The sequence below is a fragment of the Brachypodium distachyon genome, chromosome 2 (genome assembly GCF_000005505.3).
Source record: "Brachypodium distachyon strain Bd21 chromosome 2, Brachypodium_distachyon_v3.0, whole genome shotgun sequence".
In the NCBI taxonomy this organism is placed as follows: domain Eukaryota; kingdom Viridiplantae; phylum Streptophyta; class Magnoliopsida; order Poales; family Poaceae; genus Brachypodium; species Brachypodium distachyon.
In genome coordinates this window covers 49,185,357-49,213,352 of record NC_016132.3, presented here as the reverse complement: position 1 = coordinate 49,213,352, position 27,996 = coordinate 49,185,357, and the positions used below count along the sequence as shown (strand labels likewise).

The 27,996-nt window shown below is 47.7% G+C and overlaps 3 protein-coding genes across 5 annotated transcripts; 1 reads left to right on the top strand and 2 right to left on the bottom strand.

Annotated features, from left to right (window-relative positions):
• Window positions 1–7,493: 7,493 nt before the first annotated feature.
• Window positions 7,494–12,607, bottom strand: LOC100821205 (glucan endo-1,3-beta-glucosidase 13). 3 transcript variants are annotated; one of them, XM_003569714.4, is made up of 5 exons: window positions 12,463–12,607; window positions 12,225–12,375; window positions 10,591–11,865; window positions 8,001–8,031; window positions 7,494–7,899 (listed from the first exon to the last, which is right to left on the bottom strand). In XM_003569714.4, the coding sequence occupies exons 2-5, from the start codon at window positions 12,283–12,285 to the stop codon at window positions 7,770–7,772; spliced, it is 1,497 nt and encodes a 498-aa protein (XP_003569762.1). In that variant the 5' UTR covers window positions 12,286–12,375; window positions 12,463–12,607; the 3' UTR covers window positions 7,494–7,769. The 3 variants fall into 3 exon arrangements, with proteins under 3 accessions (XP_003569762.1, XP_010232285.1, XP_014753550.1); XM_010233983.3 differs by having other exon boundaries at window positions 7,494–7,896; window positions 12,225–12,549; XM_014898064.2 differs by having other exon boundaries at window positions 12,225–12,547.
• A 5,482-nt stretch (window positions 12,608–18,089) lies between these two features.
• On the top strand, window positions 18,090–20,990 carry LOC100821814. Its single transcript, XM_003569716.4, has 3 exons — window positions 18,090–18,422; window positions 19,956–20,361; window positions 20,460–20,990. The coding sequence occupies exons 1-3, from the start codon at window positions 18,401–18,403 to the stop codon at window positions 20,758–20,760; spliced, it is 729 nt and encodes a 242-aa protein (XP_003569764.2). The 5' UTR covers window positions 18,090–18,400; the 3' UTR covers window positions 20,761–20,990.
• Window positions 20,991–21,044: 54 nt separating this feature from the next.
• LOC100846410 (endoribonuclease YBEY, chloroplastic) lies at window positions 21,045–26,425 on the bottom strand. Its single transcript, XM_003569711.4, has 12 exons — window positions 25,962–26,425; window positions 25,482–25,733; window positions 25,289–25,384; window positions 24,847–25,015; window positions 24,652–24,735; window positions 24,458–24,558; window positions 23,622–23,714; window positions 22,823–22,894; window positions 22,598–22,717; window positions 22,459–22,509; window positions 21,745–21,933; window positions 21,045–21,477 (listed from the first exon to the last, which is right to left on the bottom strand). Exons 1-12 carry the CDS (start codon window positions 26,331–26,333, stop codon window positions 21,310–21,312), a joined length of 1,767 nt encoding a protein of 588 aa, XP_003569759.1. The 5' UTR covers window positions 26,334–26,425; the 3' UTR covers window positions 21,045–21,309.
• Window positions 26,426–27,996: the final 1,571 nt, after the last annotated feature.

Below are 27,996 nucleotides of genomic sequence, written 5' to 3'. Positions count from 1 at the left end.
CGGCAACTCTGCGCGTCGTGGGTCGAGTTGTTGTGGATAGGACAGCGGGGCGCGTCGCCCTGCTTCCCGCTAGATTCTCCCCCCGACGAGGCCTTCTTCGTGGGCCTCGCAGCAGGAGCCCCCGAGTCCGCAGCGAGGACTTGCTTCCCGCTGCGCTTATGAGAACCCTTCTTCTGCGAGCCCTCGCCAGGGCTCGCGGCAGCCGGGGCTGCCAGCTCGGGCGCTAGGCGCCCCTCCTCGGCCATGGCGCACTTGTGTGCCAAGGCGTAGAAGTCCTGCGTCGTCTGGATCCGATGCGTGCTCAGCTTCTCACGCATCTTGGGATCGCGGACGTTGATGGCGAAGGTGTTAATGATGGCGGCCGGCTCCGCCTCCGGAATAGAGTAGGAGAGATTGGAGAAGCGGTTGACGAAGGCCCGCAACGTCTCTCCCGGTTTTTGCACGATGGTGTGCAGCTCCGCCATGGTTCCCGGGCGCTTATAGCCGCCCTGGAACGCGCTCACGAACTGCTCGTGCAGGTCTGCCCAGGTGGCCACGGATCCGGCGGGCAGGTTGAGCAACCAGGTTCGCGCTGATCCCTTCAGGACCATCGGGAACCAGTTCGCCCTGACCTTGTCGTCGGCGCCGATGGCATGCAGGCGCCCGGAACTTACGGGGCCACACCACCCGCCGCAACTCGTGCGCGAACGCGGTGCAGCCGTCTTCTGGGCCCAAGGGAGCGTCTTCTTGCTCCAGTGGGCGCTGGCGCTCCACCTCGCGCCTGCGCCGGCGCTCCAAGCGCGGGCGCAGATCCTCCTGTTGTCGGGCATTCAAGATGCCACGCGCATCGCCCCCCGGGACGGTGGGCGATGCCCCCGTCTACCAGGCCCGCTGAGGAGGGGGAGGGTTCTCCCCCTGTCGCGAGGCGGGCGGCGCGCTCTGAGTTCGGCCCGTGGCCGGAGCCTACCGGGGCGCCCTCGCCCTGCGGCTGCTGGGCGGCCAGGGCGAGAAGCACTTCCAACTCCTCGCCCCACGTCTCGTGCGCCGGCGTGTACCGCACCTTGACGCACGCGGTGATGATGGCTTCAGCCGGGGTTCGCACGGGGGGCAATCGGTTTCCTGAACGGTGCTTCCCGCCCTGGCCCCGGACGCCTCCGGGTGCGAACCTCTAGGGGTCGCCCGTGACGCGGCGTGCTCCGGGTGCCACTGCCGCGGGGCATCCTCGGGTCGCGACTCCACCCGTTGGCTGGCCCGGGCGACACCATGCGTGCTCGCCCGACTGCCCCCGGCGCTGGGGGCAGCCGGTCCCCTCGGCCGATTGTCGGTCGACGGTCGGGGAGGCGGTGGAGGCAGCTGCGTTTGCTGCACCCTCGAGGGCTCGGGATTCTCTTGAGCTCCCGACTCGGGTCGCACATCATGCGACCGCGTGTGCACCGCTGGGGCCTCACGCGGGTCTATGCGTGAATCACCAGCCCGCTTGGGGGGCATGGTGGCTAGGCTCGTCGCCGAAGGAGAGTGAAGCCGATGCCGATGGGAACTTCTGCTGCCGGCGATCTGCGGTGTTGTCCACTCCCGCGCCCCCTACCTGGCGTGCCAGATGTCGTCGCTCGGTGCTCCGACACCAGGGGCGGGCAGCCACATCCCCCTTTTAGGTTCGGTAGGGGCGTCTGGGGCGGAGACCCGGTTATCGCTGGCGCGGTCGATGAGGCCCTATGGGGCCGGTGAGACCAAGTGCCAAGAGGGCGCGGTAGTACCAGAACAAATGCACACCCGTTTTTTACCCAGGTTCGGGCCACCCGGAGGTGTAAAATCCTACGTCCTGCCTGTCTGAACTGATATTGATTGCGGATCAAGCATTTACAAGTTCTCGCCGGGCCAGTTCCCGGGCTTCCTCTCAGTGTCTAAGTACTCCTCGCTATTCTCTGCTTTGTCTACCGGAACCAACTGATCAACTCACTATCCTCCCAACTGTCTGACCCGTCAACCCTCTAACCCCCTTGACCGTTGGCATGGGTCCTCCTTTTATACACAAGGGGCTGCCACATGTGCCACGGTGCATGGGCTACAAGTGTCCAACGGGGAGGCACGCAACTCTCCCCGGTGAGCTGGTGGCATGCATGGGTGCCACCTCCGATGCTAGGGGCCTAAGACCCTAGGGTAGGATAGGACAACCACTGTTCCTGGGATCGGACGGGTAACTACCCGTCGGTCGGCTCGTTTACTGAGCCGCGCGCCTTACTCCTTGCCTTGGTGGGACCGCGCGTTCCGCGCCCGGCACGCGCTCGTGCGGCGCTGTCTAGTGGGCCCCACGACCGGAGGCGGGGGCACGCGTCCGGGAACCCCCAGTCCCCGCAAGTCGGCCCGGGAAGCACCCGGGCCCAGCGCACCCGGGAACCTCCTCCCGGGTAGCAGCTTCCGGGGAGGTGCCTAAGCGGGAATATTCCCAGAAGCCCCGCTAGCCCCTTTCGGGCTGGTAGCTTGCCGGGAAGCTCGTCCGCGCTCCCCGGGATGAGACGTTCCCGGGAACTCGGGGGAGGGGCCCACGCGTGGCGCAGCGGTAGTACCCCGGGTGCCACTGGTGCGACATTTTGTCATGTTGGAATTGTGTGTTTATGTGTGTGTATATTGTTTGTATTTGAATAGTTTTCTCGGAGAGCGAACCTTGTGATTGTGACAAGTTTTGAACTCCAACTGCTACCAAGACAAGTTCATTTTGATCATATCTTATTACTGTTTGTTTTTAAAAAATACTTATGCATTAGAGTTGTTTGTAGAAATGCATTGATAGGACTATTACTCGTACTTATGCTACCTATGATTGACCTACTAGCTATAGGGTTAACTTTGCCATGAATCCTCCACCAATAGCCATCGTGATTAGAATTGCTTAGCCATGCTATGTTAGTAAATGTGGGAGGGAATCTCAATCACTGTGAAATGATGATGTGGAGTGATTTTGGAAACTTGGCAAAAAACAACCCTAATGAACCATCCTGGGTGGACTGCTTTGAGTATTCGAGATGTTATGCGACGTCAGGTCCATTTCTATGGGTCCCTCTGAGTCGAGTCTCCGTGGATTCGGAGATGGATCGTCCATGGACGTCTCTTCCGTGGATTCGGGGAGCGCTTGCGTCGCAAATGTGGAATGCCACATGGGGTATCAGAGACTGGACTAGTTTCCTGTTTAGTAGCTTCCAGTACAACCACATGGTAATATGGGCTCTGCCTGGATGGAGTAAGAAATGTTTACCCAGATCCGAGGGATTGTACTGAGGTAGTTGTGTAGGTGGGAGCGCAGCTCCCTCAGGTGGTTTGGGTGAACATGTTCTGAAAATTCTTGAAATTGATGCGGTTGCTACTCCATCCGAAGGACAGTAAGGGATTAACACGTCGAATTCTTGTGGGAAATGTGCACAACCTCTCGAGAGTGTCAAACCAAGTACTTAGCGGTGTCCCCGGTTACGAACAATTATGAGCAACTAGATTTTGGGGCTGTAAGGAAAGTCTCACTCATTCCAACTTCTTAAATAAAATGAATGGTTTGAACAGGGTAGGGGCACTTGATGTTTCTACTCAATGTGCTCTAGGTTAATAGGAGTATGGGTGTTTCTATCCCGTGTCCATTAGTTAAAAATATTTTAACACTCTCTTGTAGTAAGATAAACTATGTTTTGCTACCACGCCATAAAACCTGAACCCCACTATACCTCAACTGCATATACTTGGTAGGATTTGTTATAACTTCCAGGTGAGCTTGCTAATACATTCAAATGTATTGACCACGTAGTGGCTGCAATTAATAATGCAGGTGAATCTGACGAAGAGTGAGGTTCGTCGATGTTCTTTGTGTCATGTGCTTACATTCCAACATGCTCTCTCCTCTGGGAGTAGATGAGGCCCATTTGCTCTACCTTTCCGCTGCAGTTTTATGATACAATGTTATCATGGTTTTGAAACAATATTTGTTTATGCTGGCCTGAGAGGTCATGCAAGTTTGAAAGTACAATTAAGTTCTGGATGATACGATGTAATAAAGTACTATTGACCTTTGTATCTTGGTATTACATCTTGAACTGTGTGTGCTAGTGAGTCGATCCAGGGACTAGCACAAATAAGCACAGAGATCGAACCCTAGTAAGGGAGCGGTCGCTTCAGATACTCATCGATAATGGGAGCGGCATAAACATCATGTACCGACACACGATGCTCAAGCTCGGCATTACTGATAACATGCTTGAGCCTAGGCGGACTACCTTTCATGGTATTGTGCTAGGAGTGTCTTGTGCCTTGGTAGGCCAGATCCGAGTTGACGTCTTATTCGGCACCAGCGAGAACTGTCGAACTGAGAACTTGGTGTTCGAGGTGGTGGACCTCAGCAGTCCGTACCATGCGTTGCTCGACAGACCGGCATTGGCCAAATTCATGGCGACCACCCACATTGGCTATCTGAAGATGAAGATGTCGGACCCGACTTGTACCATAACCATTACCGGCAACTACAAGCGTTCGATGGAGTGCGCAGCGGCAGGGTCCGCTTTGGCCGAGTCACTGGTTATTGCTGGGGAGAAAAGGAAGCCGCAAGAAGCCGTTGCATTGGCTCAGTCGGCACAAATTGGCCTGCCGGCTATGACCAACCCCTATGGGAGTGTGGCTTTTCAGGCAGTCAAGGAGACGAAGAAGATCCCGGTCGACGGTGAGTTCCCGGACCGGACCGTCATCATTGGTGCCGGCCTGAACGCGAAATAGGAAGGTGAGCTCACCAGCTTCCTGCGTGAGAATCGGGACATCTTCGCATGGTCAAATCAAGACCTGCCGGGTGTGCCGAGGGAGTTGGCTGAGCACTCATTACATGTCAGGCCAGACGCAAAACCGATGAAGCAGCCCCTTTGACGCTTCGCCGATGACAGAAGGAAGATCATATCGGAAGAGATATCCCGACTTCTAGCTGCCGGCTTTATCATGGAAGTGTTGCATCTTGACTGGTTGGCAAACCCGATCATGGTTGAGAAGAAGAAAGACGACCCGACTGCTGCCAAGGTATGGCGCATGTGTATCGACTACACTAGCCTGAACAAGGCATGCTCCAAAGATCTTTTTCCGTTACCTTGGATTGATCAAGTGATCGACTCAACTGCCAAGTGTGAGTTGTTGTCTTTTGTAGACGCGTACTCTGGTTTTCACCAGATACCGCTGAACCCTAATGATCAAATAAAGACATCCTTTATCACCCCGTTCGGGGCTTATTGTTATCGCACTATGCCGTTTGGTTTGAAGCACAGCGGCAGAGAAGCTTCGAGCTCACGGCAATGGCGGGGCGCGCGAGAGCAGAGGGAGAGCAAGGGTTTCACCCCGCCCCCCTTATTTATAACTGAGGCGCACTCATGGGGCGCGGATCTTCCGCGCCCACGATATCCGTGGCCAACGGTAAGTCCACGCACGATCATGGGGTATTTAACCCCATAAACGGCGCATGCGCGCGATTACTGCGCGACGTGGCGCGGTAAATCCCGCCGAATCCGGGGAGATAAGGCTCCGCGTGGGAACCGAAATTCCCCCCCTTAATGGCCTGTCGGTTTTCCTGTCTGATGGGACGACACGCTCGCCTCAAAAGGCACGCCAGCAGTACTTCGAGTATTATCTTTCCGTTACTAAAGCAAAGCGCAGAGTATGAGCGACGGGTGGCATTAATGTCGGCAGAAACGGGTTTTCTATTGCCGGCCGCGATGAAGAAAGGAATCTCGGCTCAAGGCTGAAATGCCACGCCGACTAGATATGTCGGAATTGCCAGATCTCGGCTAAGAAAGCTCGGGGTTGTCTCGGCATTTCCCTTGGCTCAGCCCTATTAGGCTTTGGTTGCCTGAGTTTTGGGAAACTGTCGTGGCCCAACATCTTTTCCTGCCGGACCGCAACAGCTTCGGGACTAGTGTCGGGGGGATGACCCCGGGTAGGGTCATGACGACACATATTAGCCGAGATAACGAGGACAAAGCCAGCACAGGCAAGTACGCCGGCATCCTTAAGCCGAATTGATAACAGGCCGGCATACCAAAAGTATGCCGGCATATCTATCTTGTCTTATGTGATTGCAGGATAAGCACAAGCAGTCTGATCTCGGCCAGCGCCGAGATGCGTCAACGGTCTTATCCTGAGCACATAGCGCAAAGTAAAGCAGCGCCCCCTTTATCACGGGAAAGCAGTCGTTGCTCACGTCGTGGCGTCAGGCGACTGCACAGTAAAGCGCCGAAGAAGGACCGATGACGAAGGCCGGTGTGTGGCTACAGTGCACGCCGCCTGACGCTACAAAAAGTAAAGCTGTTTTGTCCCCTGCCGTGCAACCTCGAGGGAACCATGGAGCGTACCCGGTGGGCCCCGTAGAAGATAGGGTTAGCTTTTGGCCCACATGTCAGTGTGACATCGACGGCCTTTAAATAGGAGCACCACCCCTCCCAGGAGAGGGGTCCTTCACTTAGTCTTTTAGGGTTTTCCCCTTCTTCTTCTTCTTCCTCAAGAAACAGCCCAAGGAGCTCCATTGTAATCCTCGGTATCTCGGGGAATACCACAAAGCAGGAGTAGGAGTTTTACCTCATCTAGAGGGCTCCGAACCTGGGTAAAGCTGCATATGTTCTTGTGTTGTGTGTGGCTCTAATCACGCCCTCCCTCCTCCGGTTCCTCCTTCGTCCATCGACCCCAACATAATCCATCATATGGCATCTGCCGTGACACCACCACGACAAAGACTAATCTAAAGAAGGATTGACAAATGCCATTAGGTTCACCTGAACCCATGACTTGTATACCAGCTCCGCCCGTACCGACCATGATAGCGGTGACGTCATTGGACGTCTCTCTCCTTCCTTGAGACGTTGTTGAGGTATGCCCACACCATCCCCGCTCTAGGTTCTCGGGTGAAAACCCAAAGTTCTCGGATTGGGCGGCGTCGCTCTCCTCCTTGGGGCGTCGTTGTTGGAACTCTAGATCTGTGTGTGTGGGGATCTGGTTGGCGGCTGGGCACTTGCTGTTATTACTCTGGTTTGTGTCGTCGTTGTCAAGCCTGGCAAGTTTCATGCATCGTTCTATGTACTGAAGATTAGCTGGTGGAAGACGGTGTCCGCTTATTCTGGAGCGTGCGCATACGGCATACGCTGAGATTAGCTTGACCGTTTGTGATTCGTGACCTTCAGATTTAAATGTTGGGCGGTGGTATGCATTATGCAGTCAGGGTATACTGCCTGATAATGGCCAGACCTTACATCAGGCTAGTAGGTAGAGTTGATGCAGAGGCTGTGTTTTTTAAGTTTTAACCTCCTTTAAAAAAAACCGTATTTGACAAACTACTCGCTTTCCACCTACTGGAGTATCCAATCCTCAAATGTGTACTCCTTGGGCACCAGCAGCATCGTATCCTCCCATACTAAATACTGTCAATCTGTCGTATGAGAAGCACCATGCAAGCGAGTTTTAGACAGTACGATACAGAACGCAGCAAATGAGAGCACAGTCGACGGACTAGACCAGCACAAGTGCAAAACACATTTCTAGTTCTCAACAGAAACTAATATATTGTGTCCGCGCAGCGATGTACATCCACAGAGAATAACATACTGCATAATACTGCCCGTACTACCCACTTCACGACAGAACAAAACAGTACTGGTTCCCAGCATTAGGCAAATTAGCCTTTCCACCTTCCATCCGAATAAACTAACTAGATCACTATCCGGAGATCACAGGATGCCTTCTGTAGCAATCACAATGAGAACCACAGGGGGCAGCAGGGTAATCTCCGGAAATCATAGAATGCCTGCAGCAATCACGCTAAGAAGCATAGGGAGCAGCAGGGTAAAGCATCTAGCCAATGGGGATGGACCGGAGCTGCTTCGACCCGGAGGGGTGGTTGAATTCATGGTGCTCATCTTACTGCTACAAGAAAAGAAAAGAAAAAACGATAGTCAGTGCAATTATTTTTCAGTCCGTAGGTGGAAATGCAAATGTGTAAAGAGAAATCGGAAAGTTTTTCATACCCAGCTGCCATGTAAACACAAGTGTCATAACCTGCAAGCAAGCAATACAAAAGCATAAGATTATCCAGCTGACAAAGAACAGAACATGGACTGGGGTGCTCAACAAATAAGTGCAGGCAAGACGGTGTACAGAGCTTACACACTCTCCTTCCGATCCATATTAGTTGTCGAAATATTACATGTATCTAGTGGCTTTTTAGGCATAAATACATCCATATTTGAGCAAATTTGAGACAATTAATATGGATCGGGGGGAGTATCATCTAGCACTATATAAACCAGAATACAACAGCAGTCCATTTGTAAGCCATATTAAAAAAAACTAATTCCAATATAAAAATGAATCATACAAATTGTTTCTTATCACAGCGCGAAAGCTGCTTAGTTTATTTTATCAGGACATATCTGAATATTTTCCACCATTCCACCTCTATTATCAAACCAAATGTATGAGATGCAATAGCATATTTAGTAATGTAAGCGATGCATCGATCAGAACACAGAACTTATGATGCTCATGTCTATTTGTCTGATCCAACAGATCATAGCAAGAAGAAGCAATTAGGGAGAAAAAATGAACACAGAAAATTACCGATTTTGTAGTCATAAGCTAAAAGGCTATGTTACTACCATTGTTCCTAAATATAAGAAGTCCTAGGTTTGTCCTAAAACTTATTTAGAGTTGTAGATGTTGGTAGGTTTTTCTACAAATTTGGTCAAAGTTTAAGAAGTTTGACCAAGGACCAAGCAAGGACTTCTTATATTTAGGAATGGGGGGAGTATTACATTCAGTTACGCACTAGCTTTTCAGTAGTTTTCTGACAAAAAACAACTCACATAAACATCTTAAGTTACATATATTGATTGAAAAGGCACAAACAGATATCCATAAATACAGCTAGCACCTAGCAGTATAACATCTATTGTGGTCTTATCTATTGTTGCAATTTCAGTCAAGGACTGTCGTAGCCTAGGGCGTAGACACCGGGGGTGTGCGGCACCCCCTTTAGGTTCGGCAGAGGGCGTCGGGGATCGCTCCGGCGATCGCCGGCGAAGCCAATGTCAAGCGTGGAGATGCACACGATCGTTTTACCCAGGTTCAGGCCACCCTGAGGTGTAAAACCCTACGTCCTGCTTCTGTGTTCCTATTAACAAGTGAACAAGGGTTTACAGGTTGCCGGGGGAGTTCCCGAGCGTTCTCTCCTTTTCCGCTAAGGACTACTTGCTATTTCTGGCTAAAACTAGTAAGGAACCGAACCCTTTGACCGTAGGCCACGGTCCTCCTTTTATACTCTAGGGGATACCACAGGTGCATTGGTGCATGGGTGACAAATGGCGAGCAAAGAACTCAGGCAGCTTGCCCTCGCTGCGCTGGCTTGCATGCATGACGGGTAGCCCTGCGGCTAGGGCGCTATGTGCCTAGAATTCACAGCAGGCCAGTCACTGTGGGCTGACTAGACGGGGAATCCCCTTTCTGTCGGAGCATTAAATGCTTGCTTGCGCTTCACTCCTTGCCCTGACGAGCCCTGCGTGCAGGGAGCCCGCCGGGCGGCCACGTGGCGTCGATGCTCTGTCCGTTTGGTACCGCCCCTGTAGCAAGCGCCCGCGCCCGGGAACACCCTCCCCGGCAAGTGACCTTCCCGGGGAGCACCCAGACGGGGATTCTCTTGTTGCCTTCGAGGGTAACCCCCGCAGCCTGGCTAGCCCTGCCGGGCTGGTGGCTTGCCGGGCAGCTGGTGCGGTGCTGCCCGGGGCACTATCCTTGCGGGGAGCGGGTGAGGCGACCCACGCGTCATGCACGGTGGTATCCCGGATGCCACTGGTGCGACAAGGACTCGCACATCTATTACCATAAACATGGTCTCTCTGTGATTATGGGCTCAATCTAGCTGCTTTGGCAAAATCTAGTAAATTAATAAAACAGAAGGACATGAAGCCACCATGTTCGTCCACCTAGGCTAAACTATCTGCACCGTTGATTATACAGTGGGTCAAATTATAAAGGCTCAGATTTAAAGTTTAATACAAAGAAAAGATATTTGTATCACTAGCACAACGCTACTTACGGCTTGCATCCGACTTACAGAAGTAGACTTCAATTACAACACTGTTTGCACATACACTACATATAAGGGTACATGTACGTACACAAGAGTTGTCTATAACGATGCATGCACGTATGCGAGAGTTGTAAACGTGTTTGGGACCAATGCTGGATAGGTCATTAAGACTGCACGTATATGTTAATAAGCTTAAGAATACAATTCAACTAATGTTATCGCTTAGTTCAGATATTCAGCAACTATATGGTGGATTCTTTAGAGTAGATATATTACGAGAATAGTTCACAATAAAGCATGCAAAACAAAATTTAAAAGTTAATTTTACAGGTTTATGAGAATAGTTCACAAACTTTGCCCGCAGGGTTGATTGTCTATCTAGATCAGCACGACAACATCTCAGTGATTATATCATGACTATAAAAATAATAATAAAGTGTGGTTCCTCCTCTAGTTCAGATTACAAGAAAAACTAGTAGAGGTACAGAGAAATTGTCAAACACAATGATTCATATCATGAGGATACTTACTTGGATCCTTTGTCGTTCGGACTCCAGCACCACCAAAGCCACAAGCTACGTCATTAGCTCCATTTTGCTGGTAATAGCTGTTGAATGCATATGAAGCATGGGAAACCAATGTATCAGGCTGATAGCAGGGCTGACTCGGTTGAATAGCAGAGCAATCAACATTGCCTGGACCACATGCCCAATTCAAGCCATTCTGCAGAGCCGTCTCTGACACATTAGTTGAGGCAACACACCAAGTGCCATTAGAATTCGTAAGGTTTCCTCCAGTCATTATGTCCACATTTCCTCGGCCACTCCAATCAAGGCTGTAGATGGAGCTTTGGTCCGGGGAAAACAATCCCCAGTTCCTCTCCGACTCAATGCCCGGCTTCCTGTTCTCATTGAACAAGGAGAAGATGTAGACATCTATTTCTTCCCCAGGCTTTGCAGGTGTGCCGCTGTCATTAACAACATGACGTATCAGATTGGTATTGTAAGTCTGAGCATTGTCCGTAGTCGCTCCGGTCTCCTTAGCTGCTCCTTTGTTTGGCCATCCTGTCTCAGTGATCATGATCTTCAGTGTCTTGAAGTTCAACGCCATAAGCGCAAAGAAAATGGAATCAACCTGCGCATCAAACATGTTTGTGTACACCAGCCCGGTGTTGGGATCAATCACGCCCTGAGACTGCGTCGAGAAGAGGGCATAGTTCAACGAGACGTTGCTTGGCGAGTTCTGGTACGCGTAATAGGGGTACAAGTCCACCATGAATGGCGCCTGGTTCTCCAGAAGGAACTCCAGCATCGGCTTCAGGAACGGCGCGTAGCTGCTATTGAACGCCCCGGCAGACGGCGGGAACGACCGGGACAGTATCCCGAGCGAGTGTGTGCTCGAGATGGTGATCTTCTTATGCAGGCCAACCTTCTTGAGGGCGGTGTGCACATTGCGCATGGCGGGCACGACAAGGGCGGAGACATTAACGGGGCTCTCGGTAATCTCGGCGCCGACGGTGATGTAGGTGATCATGGTGGCCGGGTAGTACGGGAGGATGCTGTTCTTGAGCCAGGTGTCCACATTGGACTGATACTGCGCGAAGGCAAGGAGGTCGGCGTTGGGGACGCCGACCATGAGCTCAACGCCGGTGTTGGCGAAGGCCTTGATGACGTCGATGTTGGTGTCGTAGATGCGCACGTGCTTGATCGACTGCTTCTGGATCAGCTGCACCACCTTGTCCGGCGCCGGCAGGTCGTCGGCGTTGCGGCCGTAGCAGATGCCAGTCTTGCCGCCGCGGCAATGCCCTGCAAAATTAACCACATTAACAAGCGCGCATTTATTTCATTTAATGCCCAATGGCAATCTATTCATCAAATGTGATGTAGTAATAAATAGTAGATAAAACAATCTGAAGATTTGGATAGAGAAAGTGCATGGACATGGGTATTACTATTATCAGATTTCCCCCAAAAGAACATATTCGATGGGCATCACGATACCCATTCCAAGAAACAATAAGGATAATGTCCTTGTCGCGCCAGGGCACAAGCAGCTAGCACTCGGAAGCAAGCAAGGCATCAAAGCACCACCCACCACTTAACACTCCCAAAAGGTAATACTGCTATCAAACGAAGAACGAAATGGTTCAAGAACAAGAACTCACCCACGAGCAGCAAGAAGAGGAACGCAACAAGCCCCGCCACATGCCGCCGCGCCATTGGCATGCCGACCCCAAGCTCTGTCTCCTCCGCCGTCGTCCTCCCTGCTGCAGCAACCTCCTTCACGCGCTTTTCTGCTGGCTGCGCGGCCGAGGCCTGTGAACGTTGAGGGTGAGGAAGAGAGAGAGAGATAGAGAGGAAGAGGAACCGAGGCACACGGGCTGAACGGCCAGAGGCACGCACTGGGCAGTCGCGCAGGCGGTGCAGAGGAGGCGTGGAATGGAGTGCGGGGGACTGTAGCGGCTGAAACGGACGCGAGGGGAGCGTTATGAAATGCGTTGAGAGTGTTTAAACGAAGGGTCCGGAACAGAAACGGAAGGGGAGAGGACCGAGGCGCGACGGAACCAGGCAACCAGCAGCGAGGATGTTTCCTTTGGGAGGATAATTTCAGCTTAACCCACATGTCAGACGATACGAGGCACGGTAAAATAAGACTTTGGAACGTTCATTTCTGTACAGTGACGTTGGTCAATTCTACAGTTGGAACTTGGAAGTCCTGTAGAAACTGATAAAAGAGGGTTACACTTAAATTGGAAATGCGTAAATTATGAAGAGAAAAAAAAGAGAGATTTAGCACTCTGGTTTATAATTCCTCCTTTCCATATTAATTGATTCAAATTTGTCCAAATATAAATGTATCTGTGTCTAAAAGGTGTCTAGATACATTTGATATTTTGACAATTAATATTGATAGGAGGGGTAACATTTTTTTCCATTTTACCATGTGTGTAAAATGAGCACTTCGATGTAAACAAAAAGCATACGGGAACAGCAAGAATTTGCAACCTAAGACGAAAAGTAAAAGTGAAGCGGCATTTCATCGTAAAGTAAACCGATCAAAGCCCAACGCTTTCTCTTTGGAGTTTTCAGTTGTATCATCGTTCCTCTTACTAATAACTCTCAACAGAGCAAAAAATGGCTTTCAGGATACTTCGCTTGCGGAAAGAGTTTACGCTTGACATCTTCAGAAGCTCAGAGCACTCTGGGTAAATCTTTTTCTCTTGGAGATGGATGGAATTAACCTCACAAGACTAACTTTATCTCACGAAATGCAAGATCAGAATGCAAAATAAGTTGAAGATGCCTCGCCACAAAAAGGAGTGTGTAAAACAAGTCGAACAGTGCTCTCTACGCTATACACGGGTACTAGCACTTCCTGATTTTATACGAGGAAACAAAACAAAGCGACCCTCCTGCTTTTCACTGCTCATTTATTCGGTCAGCACCTTGGGCCCGGTTTTATTTGTCCGGCAGCAAGAAAGAAAGTGGTCTGTCTGAGTGGATGCAACACGAGGAGCATGGCGGGAAGAGCGCAGCGGCGCATACCGGTTGCCGAGGCGAGGCTGACGCGGACAGACGGACAGGACGCGTCGGCAAAACCCATCCCACGCATGGGACCCAAGGAGGGGTTCGCTTTTCTTTTTCTTGGCCTGGCACAACTTTTGGCGTTTCATTTCGGGAAGTGAAAATGTGGAGTTGCGTGCTGCACTGCTCCTGGGATTGAACGGATTCTCATCTGGTTGGTGAGCACGAGAGTGTACTTGATGACTACCGCAAAATCGCAAATTTTCCGGGAATGAAGATGAGCTGTTGCGCTGTTTTGGTCTAGACTAGATCGGGTGAATACGGTCCACAAACTGGAGCATACGAATATCCGATGCCATGCCGGCATGTGATGTCCCGTTGTTAGGACCGTGTCATAAAGTCGAAGATTATGACTTGAAGTTTAAACTCGCGAAGATCGGAGATGGAAGACAGAGTATGGATTATGTAGTGGAGGATTATAACTTAAAGTTTAAATTCGTGGATTTGTAGAATCTGCACTTGTCAGGTGACAAAAAAAGATTAGTAAGAAGTGAATTGACGACCACCAACTCTAAATTTTATAAGTAGGATTTAGGAGTTTGATTGTGATCGGGTCGTATGCACATACCAGATCTGTAATTTTGGCATAGGAGCTTTCCTGACTGGTGCATTGAATTATTCAAACTCAAAGGATGTTGGTTTTTAAAAGGGGAAATATGAAACGTCTCTTGAGTGCAAACATGCAAACTTTGCTCCAAAGTGGAACCAACCCAAACACTTAAACACAATTTTACAGAACACCCCCTGCTCTTTATCCCCAAATTGGTAACCGTGACCATACAAGCAGATACTTCCCCGCATCGCGTCGCCGGTCAATGTGCCGCCACCTTCTTTCGTCCTCCTCGTCCCTCACCCGATCTGGAGGCCGACGCGGGCGCCCCGCCCCTCGAATCGAAGGCGACTGCACATCTTTGCGTGCTCCGCACTGCCGCCCGACGGGCCAATGGTGGCGGGCGCGGCTGCACGAACCCTAGCGGGAGCGGGGCACCACGACCGGCGGCGGGCACAGGAGCATAGACGACGGCTTGCTAGGAAGGTCACATGGAGGCAGGCAAAAGGCACCACGAGGTCGCTGGCGGCAGGCGGGCAGCAAGGACGACGTGCAGGCGCGGCAGCACGGGCGTGGGAGCACGGACGATGGTTGGCTCGCCAGGTCGGACGGAGGGTGTCGGGGCACCGCCTCCGGCAGCGGCAGGGTAGTACACGCAGTGCGGTGATGGAATCTCCTTGGCGGTGCAGAGAAGAAAGATTTTTCATTTTGACTCATGAATCGGTTTTAACCAAGCAAAGGGTAAAAGCAGGGGTATATGCAAAATTGCTTTGGGTGCGTTCTTTTCGGCTACTAGTACGGGTTTTTCTTAAAAACTGTCCTCACCTAGCTTCCTGCAGAAGCCCTGTCTCAGATTTAGCTACTTTTTCAAAATAGTTTACGCCAAACTAATTTGGTAGCATAATCAAATTAGGTGGCTACTTCTCCAGGAAGATGGAGAGGACAGTTTCTCGAAAAAGCCGGTCCAGAAAACCGAAAAAAAACTGGCCCTTTAAGTGTTTGGGTTGAATCCCACCTTCGATCAGAGCCACATGTTTTTAATTCGATGACCGAGAAGAAAGGTTTGCAGGTTTGCACACAAGAGGTGTTTTCACTTGATATTTCCCCTTTCAAAAAAAATCACAAGTTGTCACTACGATGGAGCAAGCCTACTGTTCCCCTAAGTCAAGCGAAAAGAAAAGGAAAACTATTGTACCCCCAAGTTATTATGTGACCTGGGCAAGAAATTTTTGTAGCGGGTAGAGAAAATTCACCAGCCATTATACCCTTTTTTTTAGAACACCAGCCATTATACTCTTTTTTTTTAGCGGCCAACCATTATACTCAGAAGAGGCTGTATGAGCATAGCGAGTAAGCCCAAAAATATCGGAAGAGGCCCAATTAAGTACAGAGCTTAATTTGGACAAAATCAGCACACTCCAGGTCGTCGGCCTTGCCTTTCAAACGTAACCCATTCTCTCAAAATATCCGGCCCAAAGTGTATGGCTACTTTTCTTTTCCCCTTTCTGAAAGTCACGTACCGGCTGTCCGGCCTCCGTGTTCGTCTTTGGGACCATGAGACCCAGCTTCTTTGGTTAGCAAACGTGGCGAGCTATCCGTAAAATTACAATCTCAATTCGTGGATAATAAAAACAAAAAATTAAAATGTGAAGAAGAGGAGGACTAATCCACAATGTTTACGGATAAAGAACGCTCTAAACCCCGTCTATCTATACTCCTATGTATGAACCCATGTGACATAATCATGGCAGCAAAACGACTCTATCCATGCACCTGACGTTCTGACCAGCAGAGCCGACCACGAGAGAAAACATATAGAAAGGCCAACCTCAACCTGCCGTGCAGCGTTAACTTCCACCGGTCAGTCGGCTACCACCTTCCCGCGCCAAATCCAATCGGTGGGGATGCCAAATCTCGACTCGTTAGATTCCACCCACCACACCACATCATTTGCCGCCCGCAGGACACTGGAGAGACCGAGGACTCTCGCTCGTCGGCCGTCGCGATGAGAGGAAATTGAAAGAAAATCAAGAGAAGACGCTGATACACTTCTCCTTCCGTCGGTTGAAACGTCACCACTTATCTGAACCTTCTTCCATCGAGTCGTCTCCCATGATGGTACCACTATTACAAGATATAATTTCCCTCGTAAAAGTTGATATATTATGCAGTTTCAACTTTCAAGTTGGGGCCAGGCGGCACGCGTGATAACTGAGCATTGCTATAGACTATAGTGATGCAAAATCGATCGCTAACCGACTGCCGGCTGCTTCACGTACAATATTCGTGCAGGACTGCAGGGGCAGGTGAAGGAAGTGTGCACCTTCCGTCTGCTGCTGTGTTGGATCATGACGTCAGTTAGTACAGTATTATGGAGTTATGGGTTGCTTTATTTCTTTCGGTCACCGCGAATTACGTCCCGGCTAAGCCATCCTTGGTGTCCTCTCGATGCGGCAGGTTAAAATACGGGCCGCGTGAAATAAACTTGGTCAGGAAAGATTGTACTAAAAAAGGAACTTGGTCAGGAAAGATATCCAAACACACATGGTACCCATGATAATGGTGCACCACGCAAAATGCAACGGAGCTCACCTCACCATCCATTCTGAGCCATGTGACTGGCCTTAACCATCGGGTTGAGGATGTGCTTTTATTTACTTCCCTCGTTTCTTTGCGCTCGTTCCCGTCCGGTAGCGGTGAGTCGGATTCTACGATAGCTAAAGCGAGGAGAAACCGGACTGCACGTCTCCCCATCCCCAACCTGCAGCGCTGCATGCATACTCTACCCCAAACACTGGTTTTTCCCCTTGATGCCTGACTCAAAACCAATCCGGCGATGAAGGGACGCCGTCTTCCCGTTCGTGTCCGGATTATGGATCCGGGGACACGCGTCCCTGGAGGCGCCCCACCCGGCCGATCAGGCTACAGATTGGGGTACAGAGAAATATCACACGAACAGCGACCCGTATCGACCTCAAGATCCTCATCTCATCTCCTCATCTGCCCTCGTCCGGTCGTCCCTGACGATGATGGATTTCCACATGCTCTCATTCGTCCCCATCCGCGCAGACCACGTTCCCGCCTCCGGCCTCCGCGCCTGGCGCGCAGCCGGGACAAGTAGTCCAACCCTGGTCCACCCACCAAAACCTTGGGGAAATTTCGGTTCCCGGGCACATGATTTTTGGCAGGCATTGCCGCGCGGCGCGGCCATCGTGTCGTGCCTGGTCGCTTTCCTTGGATCCTCGCACGATTCGGTCTCAAGCCCGGCTACGGATCAAATGAATTCATGCGGCACGAATATGCCTCACCCTTATCGCTTCGACGTTTTATAAGACGGGCCGCTAGGCGCTAGCTAAGCCGGACGCGTCTTTTGGGCGATGGCTCTGGCCATAAATGTCTTCTCTGTATCTGGATACTGATGTTTCCCGTGTGTATACAAAACTGCCGTCCCATGTTCTACGCACGAGCCACCCGGTCAGAGCGGCAGCAGCCAGCAGGTTCCGACCGCGGACGCGTTCTGGAGGCACAAGCGAAATTTTGACTCCCGGCGACAGAAGGAGGCAGCCGGGAAGGAAGAGTCGTATTTGGGGCCATTGGGCGTGCTCGGCGGGGAACGTGTCCGAGAGTTTCCGAACAGACACAACCGCACAAGTCATGGACTCATGGATTTCTCCCTGGGATGAGACATGCATGGTAGATACGTGTCACTCATCGTAGACCACAACCGGACCAACTTTACAAGTTTATTGCGCTACTAGTCCACCGAGGTGAAGCTTGAACAAGTCCAAGCGCATGGATAAGGATCAGGGAGCATCACGAGGTTGGCCGGGCACTACGGATTCTTGACTAAGCTCAGAGGTTTAAATGCCACGGACTAGGACACGTAAGTTGGCTCTAGACAAGGAGGTAAAGTAAAGACATGCGCATCTGGGTGTCTGCATCGCTGGGACTCTGAAACCACCGGGCCTTGGAAACGCCGTCTTCTTATCTTTGTGCCGTGGAACACGCGGACACGAGAAAGAAAGATTGTCGCCGGTTTTGTTTGCTCCAGCAAACCTGCTGCCGTGTCCTGGGCGATGGTGCTCGTGCCATGGCGGACGTGTGAGCTGTTGTTTCTGTCCATAGACTGGACATGCACTTGGCGCGTTAGCCGGATCGCCGGGGCGGGTGTCCAGTTTCGCAGAGCCCGTCAAGCTGCGCTGTTCCATGTGTTGGCAGTATGTTCTTGGTTAATACTCTCTCTCTTTTTCTAAATACTTGTTGTGGTTTTAGTACAAGTTGCATGAATTCTCACATTTATATGTACTAGAATCATGTTTTTAAGATTTTTTAATAAAGCACTCTAATATATAAGTATAAATGCCACGATAGTTGTACACAATTACATTAGTTGTTAGTCTGTAGTACCTGTCAGAACTTGAAGAAAAACCGATGCCACCTGGAGCGCTCAGGTTGTTGTTTACTGTACACCCTTTTCGCTACAATAATGCATAGAGGGTGATGACTCCTTGAGACGTTGAAATGCACCATTTTCTCGTGCGTGTTTTAAACCATAAATGGTTTTTACAACTCTTATCTCGAGAGCTACATGTACGTTGCTTCACCCTTTTTATCCCGTGCAATGGAAGCCAAGGGATAAACTAGTGCAATTACAAGTGTGACGCGGAAAACCATACACGTGTGTTCACCTGCTCTCATCGGGTCCATGGATTCTCAATTTACACATTTTGTCCGAGATGTTAAATTATGTGGGCATCCAATGATCCAGCACAGAAAAAACTGAGAGGGTCCTTTAAGAGTAAATCATAAGAAAAATACGTGTCCCTTTGAGAAAGAGAGGAGTGCCCCTTCAACAAAGGAATGAGGGAAATTCATCAGTATACCTATGCTTGCCGAGTTTTGCCTGCTGTATAATTTTTTTCAAAAAATCATTGGCTCGATCCACAGGAGTTTGGAGGTTCAAATCTAGTGAATTTTGTACTTTGCCTATCTAGGGGAAGAGCATATCCTGAAAGTTCCCTTTTGTATATTTGCATCGTAAACATGCCATAAATTTGCAGAAACAACAAATCTCCACTTATTGTTAGAACTTCTGTCTCAAAATAAAGACAGAATACCATTTCGGGCCCTTGGATACCGATTAAGTAATTGGTCAAAATTAGAGGATCCAAAGTATAGCACTCTATCATTTTCTCAAAGCAAATACAGTACAATTTCAGAAGTGTATTCCGATAATTATTTTGAAGCCGCATACGTCATAATTTGGTGGAAACAATTACCTACAATCTGGTCTAAGTTGTAGTACTACTCAGATTCCAATCAGAATCTAATCCAGCAGCAGTACGCCGCGTGTCCTCGCTCCGCTCCGTTCGTAAGAGATTAACACGGTGAGGGCACCATCTGCCCTTGGTCTCGATGTTAGCCTCAGAAACCAAATCAGGTCCCACTGAACAAACTAAGAAGATAAGATCAGATCAGATCAGGGCACCGCCAGCAGAATCTGCCAAAGGCATGTGGAAGTGGCCAACCAACCTTTAATACTACTCTTTCCAATAGCCATTTTCTATTTCTGAAAATAAAAACCCGGGACAAAAGCGTATGCCATGCTTATTATGGGGTCCATGTCAGTGTCCTAGAAAACCTAACTTGTGCAATGTAAACACAACAAAATGGTGATGTCACTGATGCAAATGGCTTTCAAACTTATACTAGTCAAAGCGCACTACGCCGTGTTTGAAAGCATAGTGTTATCCCGTTTCAGCTGGGGCTCTATATATACCCACCCTCCTGCTAGAATGTAAAGGTCGTGAAAGAGAGCAGGCAAATAAGGAAGAAGAGTACTATATCCATACATCAAGCACATACCTTTTTCTTGAGGAGGTTCATTGCGTCTACAGAAACAAGAAACTTGCAACCATGAGCAGATCTGACGGAGGAGCTGCGGTCCTTCCGGTGCACCTGGAAGATGATGAAGAGTTGTTCGAGACCTCATCTTCCATCTCCAGCGACTCGGATGATGAGGCCCAGTTCTCAGACGGCGAGGAGTTTGAAGCTCAACAAGACAAGTTTGCGCTGCAGGCGGCTTCCCAAACGCCGCAGCCAGTGCGAAGACTGAATTCAGATAGCATCTGCGATCTGTCAGCTATGAAGGCAGAACTCCCTATCAAGTAAGTTCCTTGGAAAAATACTTTCATATATCAGTCAATTTATGTACATCAAAAGGAACAAAATTCTCACCTTGCAAGTACCGTGCTGTTCTTTGCAGGAAAGGGTTATCCAAATACTACGACGGGAAGTCTCAGTCCTTTGATTGTATGTCCGAGGTGAGATGCCTACAGGATCTACGCAAGAAAGAGAGCCCGTACAAGAAGTTCAAATCATGCAAGAGCTACGTAGATCTAGATGGGAACCAGGGAACTTGTCATGTACCTGGTCCTAACAGCAAAACAGTAGCCAAGAAGCCCTCTGGAAGTTCTTGCGCAAATTTGATGGCTCGGAACAGCAGCGCCAACATGCTCTACAGGCCTCCCCCAATTCCTGTAAACAAAAGCGGATACCATCAGTAGAGTCGCAACTAGCATGTTTTGTCCAGGATCTCACCTCTGTTCTTTACTTCTTTGTTCGTTCTCGAGGGATTTTTTTCTTGACAAGCATATTAGCCTGTCAGATTGTAAGAGGTCTTCCTTCTCTGCCGTCAACAGTGATATTGTTCACGAAGATATTGATGTAATTTGTAAATAACTAGACAAGTTGTAACCGGACATTTCTTTTGACCGCAGTGATTGGTTAAACAACATCCCATGCAAATCTGAATCCTAAACTCTCAATACAACAAGGAAGAAAAAGTAGCTTAGCTAACACAGACACCGGTCGTTGGTTATCAGAGATTGAAAACGTTTTACAGATATTCCAGCCAAAAATGGGTGGTGGCTCCTCATGGATTGCCAGCCAAAAAATAACTCTGCCTAACAGTTCAAATGTTCCTCTTAACGGGTGCTGCTGATCACAACCCTGTATAGTTTTGTCAGATAGATGTGCAGACATGTGAAACTGGGTGGTGAACCCAGAACACCGTGGGGAACCAAAGAAACGATACTCCTTAGTGTCAGCAGCTGTTAGAAAGCATAGTCATAAATAGCCTGCGCGACTCCATCTTCGTCGTTGGTTGCGCCGATTACATTTGCCACCGCTTTCGTCTTCTCAGCCCCATTTGCCATAGCAACACCCAGTGATGCTAGTTGTAGCATTTCTATGTCATTTTCTCCATCTCCTATTGCCATTACCTTGCAGAGAGAAAAAAGCAAAAGTTAGAAATGATGCAAGGTATATATCAACTGTATTGGCAGCAAACAAATTCCAGAATTCCGAGGCTTCAATGTAAGCTTCTCAGACTCTTATCCAATTGAAATGTGATTTTACTTTTTGATAAAAGCATTTGATAGAAAATCAATATTATGTGGTGATTTGTAACCAAAGGGCCCACGAGAAGAAATGCAGAAACATTTGGCTAGCACCATTGAAGATATACTGCAGAGCTAGATAGCGTATACCTCATCCGGGCTAATGCAAAGATGGTCCAACAACATCTTCACCCCCCTGCCTTTCGAAGTTGCAGGTGGTACAAGCTCAAGCATATCAGGCTGTCCCTGAACAACGCCAGCCCTTTCACCTATCGCCTTTTCCCAGTATGGCCTCAACGTGGTAGAAATCCCCTCAGGAGTACCAAGGAACAGTACTTTCTGAACATGAAAATCATAGCTAGTCAAGCTACAACATATCATAGTATTCTCAAACTGCTAAACATTTTTTCTTCCTATAAACTGATGGCTATCTCCATATATACAAACACCAAATGCAATAAAAATAGCAGCTTGTATGCTGCACGGAAAGGAAGTTTTGAATGTGTTCATATTTCTGTCTTGAACAAATTATTAATCTCTGGCCCGCCAGGTGATCTTATTTGTACTATACACATACAAGACATAATGTTAATTAAGTTGTGATGCTCCAGGCCCACACCCCAAATCTAAGCACCCCCCACACCATCTGCCCCTTAAATTCTGCATGAAGTAAAGCTTGTGTTCACACTCAATGATGAATTATAAGAAATGAGTTATCTACAAATTTTATCAGAATGTCATCAAGATGCTGTCCTTGATCCTGATGATCTTAGTTTTGAAGTGAATGGACATTAAAATGATTCATAAGGGACTGATCTAGAAATTAAATTCATACTAAAAATATTTGTCAAGTAAGCACATCACCTGTATCTCAGCTGTCCCTAAGAGCTGATCAATAGATGATACTATTTCAGCCTGCAAGATGAATACCATATACAGTCAAATCAACAGGAGTACAAACAAAAAAAGTTCACTAAAGAACGGACTATTAAACCCACCATACCTTAGGTTCATGGTATACATAATGGAGAGAATCAACCGAAGGGTCCTCAAACAGAGAGAAACTTCGGTCCTTGCTAAATGCTGCTAGTGGTACCTTGTGCTCCAAAGAATACAATAATGCCTGCGGCATGCCGATAAAGTGTCACGCTAATGTTGCAAATGTAGAAGAAGCATTAGCTTGGAGAGATACAATCTCCAACCATAGCCAAAAAAAGTTATTGCTTACCTCTCTGCATACTTCTTGGTCTAAATTTCTTTTATAAATCTCTTGCCCTTCCAAACCATATACCACCAGTCCCTACAATTGCATGAAAATGAGGACAATGCTCATGGCAATTCAGTTAGGCTCTTATTTACCCAGACAAGAACAATGGCTACAATTTTGAAAGAGTATACTAGAATAATAGAAAAATAACTCAACAAATAACCACGCGAGGAACATCAAGTTTAGGGCAAGACATTACAGAATTGAGTAGAAGTGCAGAACCTTGTGACCTATTGGCCCTTTATGGTTCAACTTGTCAACATTTTAAAGTCCAAGCTGCTAATGAACATGTTTTGAACAGGCTAACATGAGGGATATCAAAGATACACTTTCTGTTCCATGAACACATGCACAACCAGCTTTTGAATGCACGGAGGTAAGAATGGTTGGTTCATCTCAGAACCAATTTGACACCATAACTCAATACAAGAACCAAAAGCTGAAATATAGTAATATGTAGGAGTATTGGAAAAAGAAAAAATATCACAAGTAAATAAGAAAAAACATTCAAGTATGCTTTATTTCCCAGCAGATTCAGTTAGGTTGATATGATTACGTGGCAAAACGCATGTATTCTGCAGCAACATTTATGAGAATATGCTAGTATGCAACTCCACTGGCATATCCCTAACCTATCAAACTACATGCTAGTACGCAAAAGTGATCAGGATGTGTACAGATGCTGCATTTTCACCACTGCATCAAGAATTTACTCCTTCAGGGATAACTTATTTCACACAAAAACATAGTTTTGACCTACCTGAAGAAATACACCAGGCGAGGATTCTGAAACAAAGCCATTTCTTCCAGATAAACCGACCATATTAAGAACATCAATTGCAGCTGGGCGTGTCTGTTTCCAAAATGAACATGTATGCAAAACAATTATTAGCATTCTGACTTTCTGAAGATATCACATTGCAAACAGAAGTTATCAGTCAGGGAACAGCGATGTTGTACTCCTAGTGACATATTCCATTCAAGGCCATAGACAGAATGCAAATGAGAAGATTCATCCAAACATTAAGGGTATGTTCAGATGAGCAACTTTTGGTAAGTTCCTTCGTGAAGCCTAAAGCCTTAGATTACTATTTTTTGTTCAGTCCAGAAAAATCGGTGGCAGGTGTTTTTGCTGCTGACCTGTCTATTTTGGCAATTCTCAACTCCAGTCTACAACAAGCTGCTTTCGAGCAAGTGGTTAAGCTCTATGTTCTGACAAATTTGTTTCTCCAACAACCCTTCTAGGGCAATCCCGATCTCATGGAAACAACTATCTTTGCATGTGAGACAATTTCTCTCTAAGTTTAATCCAACATAATTAATCATTTACCATCATCAAAACACTCGACGGGGTTTGAAATTAGGGCAAAAGTTAACATCTAAGATTTTGTTGAGCTTGCTGGCTGGTTCATTTCTGGTTCAGAAAAAAAATTCAGATACCCTACTGGGTCTCAGTATTTCCAATCCCCAAAAAGATCATTCTAGAATATTCATATTCTAACAAGTACTGAGCCAATCTAATGGCTTACATGATATATGCTTCTGTTGTAGGAACAGATAGTCATTGGTGAAACAGCAACAAGAAACATGTAGTACCTTTCCCGTGGCGATTACTATGTTTACTCCTCTTGACCTAGCTTCCTTAAGAGCCTCTGCATTTCTTGCTGTAACTCGACTTTTGCTGTTGAGCAGCGTACCTAGTCAAACAAAACAACAGTAAAGTCCAACTGTGCATGCAATTAGAATCCAGATTGGAAATATGTGCAACAAGCAAATGATTGCGGATGTACCGTCCAAATCACAGAAGATATATTTGAATTTTGGTCTATAAAATCTTAGGCTGCCAGCTTTCTTTAGACCATTCGTCGCTCGTCCTGTAAACATTCTTAGACAGAACGAGCTAGATTATATCATCATATGGGTGTGCGCTTTTCAAGATAAAGATAATGGCAAGGATAGTAATTACAGAAACCCTAAAAACACACCATCCGATGTTTCTGTGCGAGGCTTGCTCAAATCAAGAGCACTCTTAGCAAAACCTTTCCCTTTCCACCTCAGACTTTTTAAAATGAGCAGCTCCTCTTTCTCCATTTCCACTGCAGCCTCATTACTAGCCTGACGATCAAAACCAAGAAGATGCAATAGGCCACGAACCTAGTACGAGTAGACGGGAATAAATATCAGTTTCTGTATAAATAATATCATACGCAGCGATTTAAGCAAGATACCATGTGGTTAATTGGTTAGGAAAACTGGCAGTTAACAGACATGCTGAAACTATGCTCAGGTATTCAAGTAAATGAAGTTGGGAATTCCGCCAGCCACCAGGAAAAGTTAAAATATGAATTCAAACATTAAAAGGGTAAGGAATGGGGATGAGTCAAATGACAATCACTACACAAGTTCAGAAAAAAAGGAAGAACATACCACTAGTGTCCGCAGTTCATCAAGAAGTGTATGGCCTCTCTCCTCAGCTTGCCTTGCAGCTGTCTCAACTGAGATTGCTATGTCACCCAACATAAGCTGTAATGAGAACAGTGTATGTGTGAGAGAGAATGTAACAAAGAGGCTGAAGGCACAAAAAGAAAATCTTTGAAATACTGATTTATTTTATTCTTACAATAGGAACATCAAGATCAGGAATGTACTGTGACATCGAGAGCATATCAGTAGCGCAGTCCTCGCCTCTCCACTCTTTGTTAAGATTCTGGATGAAGTTGTCGTTGCCTAGCAACACAGAAACCTCAACCTTTTCATACTTCCCAACATCACTTATTGAAGTGTCTCGTGTGTTGTAGTTGTACTCCAAAAGCCCATCTAGTGCAATTTTCATCGCCATCGGAACATTTAATTTCAGGATTTCTATAATGTTCTGCATGCACATTAACAGAAGCAAAGGTTAACAAAAACTCGCCCAGCAAATTTGAAATATGAACAATTGAACATGATTAACATTCACCCTGAAGGAAAATAAACTACCGAAAGACAAAATCATCCGTCCTACTGGTAAAGGCCAAAGTTTTATCTGCATTTCCTGTGAACTTTTTCTATAACACTAGCTGACCGTAAAAAGGAGAAGTTGACTAAGTGAAATGCTTACCAGCACTTCGAGATCATCGGGCAAGTCCTCGTCGACACCGATGCGAGCGTAGAGCTCGATCTCGCTCTCCTTTGGTGGGGGCGGGGGCGCAGGGTCCTCCTGCGCCTGTTCTCGCTTCGCTGCCGCCTGTCCGCGCCGCGCCCTTCGGAAGCCACGTATGCCAGCGAGGAATCCCGCGAAAGGCGGCACAGAGCGCGAGGGCTCGGGGGTGGGAGTGAACCCGCGCCAGGAGAGCAGTGAGACCGTGGACGCCGCAGGGAGGTGCGGGAGGAGCGGCGCGGAGCTGAGCAGCGCCGCGCCACGGATGGGCGGCGAAAACTGGAGGTGCGAGTGCGAGGCGAACGGAAGGGCGCGCGATAGGATGCGTGCCATGGCCGTGCCGTGCTCGTGTGGCGGCGGGAGAAGAGAAAGGGAAAGACGGTCGAAGAAGAGAGGAGGGTTTTGTGGCTCTCCTGCTCCTGTATTCAGTTTACAGAGGCACCGTAATGAAACCACCGAATATACTTTCCCTTTGTAATGTATACTCCGTAACTGTTTGAATAGGACATACGGAGTACATAGTTCTGAGAAAAACACGAACTGTCACGTACAGACTTCAAACAGGATCTTTCGGATCATCCGAGCAGGCGGAGGCTCGATTCTCCATTTCCTTCCATATGAGCAGTACAACATCGAGGGACCGTTTTGCTAGGTCGAGGAAAATCCTCCTGTTGTGCTTCTTCCAAACTCCCTACATCCAGATGATTGCTAACCGCCTTCTTCTTCTTCTCTATTCTAGTTGGTGGAGAAAGCTAGGGTCTTGGAATTGCACTCCAAACAATATTTTTTTGGTCAGCCAGAAATGGTCCCTCGTAAAGTACTTTGGCAATACTGGTTTTATTTTACTTCTATTTTGGCTCGTCCGCTTTCAATCCGGTTGATCCCCTTTGGGCAATCTTTTCTTCTTTGAATTGTTTTGTTCTCGGCTTGGTAATGCCTCAACCGTTGGTTGTTTCTCTTTCTGTCACTTTGTAACTTGATTCCTCTTATGAAAGAGTCTTCCCGCAAATATTCAGAAGATAAAAAATCTGGCAATTAAACTGCATTCAAACAGAAGAATTCAAATTTATGTCTTTCGGAAGAGAGTTTTATGGCATTTAGAACTTCAGTTTCAAGGTGGTGCTTGGCTCTGTAATTTACTTTCCTACTTCTCCTCGATGAGGAAGACTTTAGAACCTCTGTCCTTGTAATTGATTTCATTAATGAAATCAGGGGCGCTGCTCCTCTTTCTACAAAAACATTAATCTGGTCAAGATGTCAATTAGTAGGGTCAAGCCAACTAAGATTGATCACGGAACGAAGCTGTCATGGACAATTACCTATTACAGAGAAAATGTTTTAATTTACAAATGAAACACAAACAATGACATGAATAAATTAGTTGCTTACTAGTAGTATACAACCATCACTCCATTTACATACCAAGAATTCTGAAAAGTTAACACAACTAACTTGTTTCTATCTTCCCAGAAATGATTATTAGCACCATCATTTTTTCAAGAATCTTATTAGCACGAGAGAATATCCCGTGCTCCCACCCCTTAGGTGCTACTGTGCTACCAACGCATGGTACCATTTTTAAAAAGTTTTAAAAAATTCGAAATAAATTGAGTGGGTTCATAAGATATGCAAAACCACATTACAAAGTTTCACACCCAAATTCATTACGTGCATAAAGAAACAAAAAGACAAACCCTGACGTGAATAGGTCGAAAAAGACAAAATCCTGACACTATTCATATTTGCATTTGTCTTTTTTTTTCTCTATGCATCTAATGAATTTGGGTTTGGAACTTTGGTATACGCATATCTTATGAACACACTCAATTTATTTCGAAATTTTTAAAAACTTTTAGGGGTGCTATCGTGCGTTGGTAGCACAGTAGCACCTAAGGGCATGTGAGCACAAGATATTCTCTTATTAGCACCATTCTTGTTAGTTCATACCAACATTACATCCTTTCCTCCTCTCCGGCGGCGTCCGGCGTTGAGATGG

What these genes read in the sequence shown, in the direction of transcription:
- LOC100821205 (XM_003569714.4), bottom strand. Translation starts at nt 12,285, where the DNA reads ATGCCAATGGCGCGGCGGCATGTGGCGGGGCTTGTTGCGTTCCTCTTC. An exon ending in CCTCTTCTTGCTGCTCGTGG is followed by an intron (nt 11,866 to 12,224) that starts GTGAGTTCTTGT and finishes TTAATTTTGCAG; the next exon opens with GGCATTGCCGCGGCGGCAAG. An exon ending in CCGAACGACAAAGGATCCAA is followed by an intron (nt 8,032 to 10,590) that starts GTAAGTATCCTC and finishes GCTTGCTTGCAG; the next exon opens with GTTATGACACTTGTGTTTAC.
- LOC100846410 (XM_003569711.4), bottom strand. Translation starts at nt 26,333, where the DNA reads ATGGCACGCATCCTATCGCGCGCCCTTCCGTTCGCCTCGCACTCGCAC. An exon ending in TCGCACAGAAACATCGGATG is followed by an intron (nt 24,736 to 24,846) that starts GTGTGTTTTTAG and finishes GAATGTTTACAG; the next exon opens with GACGAGCGACGAATGGTCTA. An exon ending in ATGTATACCATGAACCTAAG is followed by an intron (nt 22,510 to 22,597) that starts GTATGGTGGGTT and finishes TTCATCTTGCAG; the next exon opens with GCTGAAATAGTATCATCTAT.
- LOC100821814 (XM_003569716.4), top strand. Translation starts at nt 18,401, where the DNA reads ATGTGTTGGCAGTATGTTCTTG. An exon ending in GTGTTGGCAGTATGTTCTTG is followed by an intron (nt 18,423 to 19,955) that starts GTTAATACTCTC and finishes ATCCCGTTTCAG; the next exon opens with CTGGGGCTCTATATATACCC. An exon ending in AAGGCAGAACTCCCTATCAA is followed by an intron (nt 20,362 to 20,459) that starts GTAAGTTCCTTG and finishes TGTTCTTTGCAG; the next exon opens with GAAAGGGTTATCCAAATACT.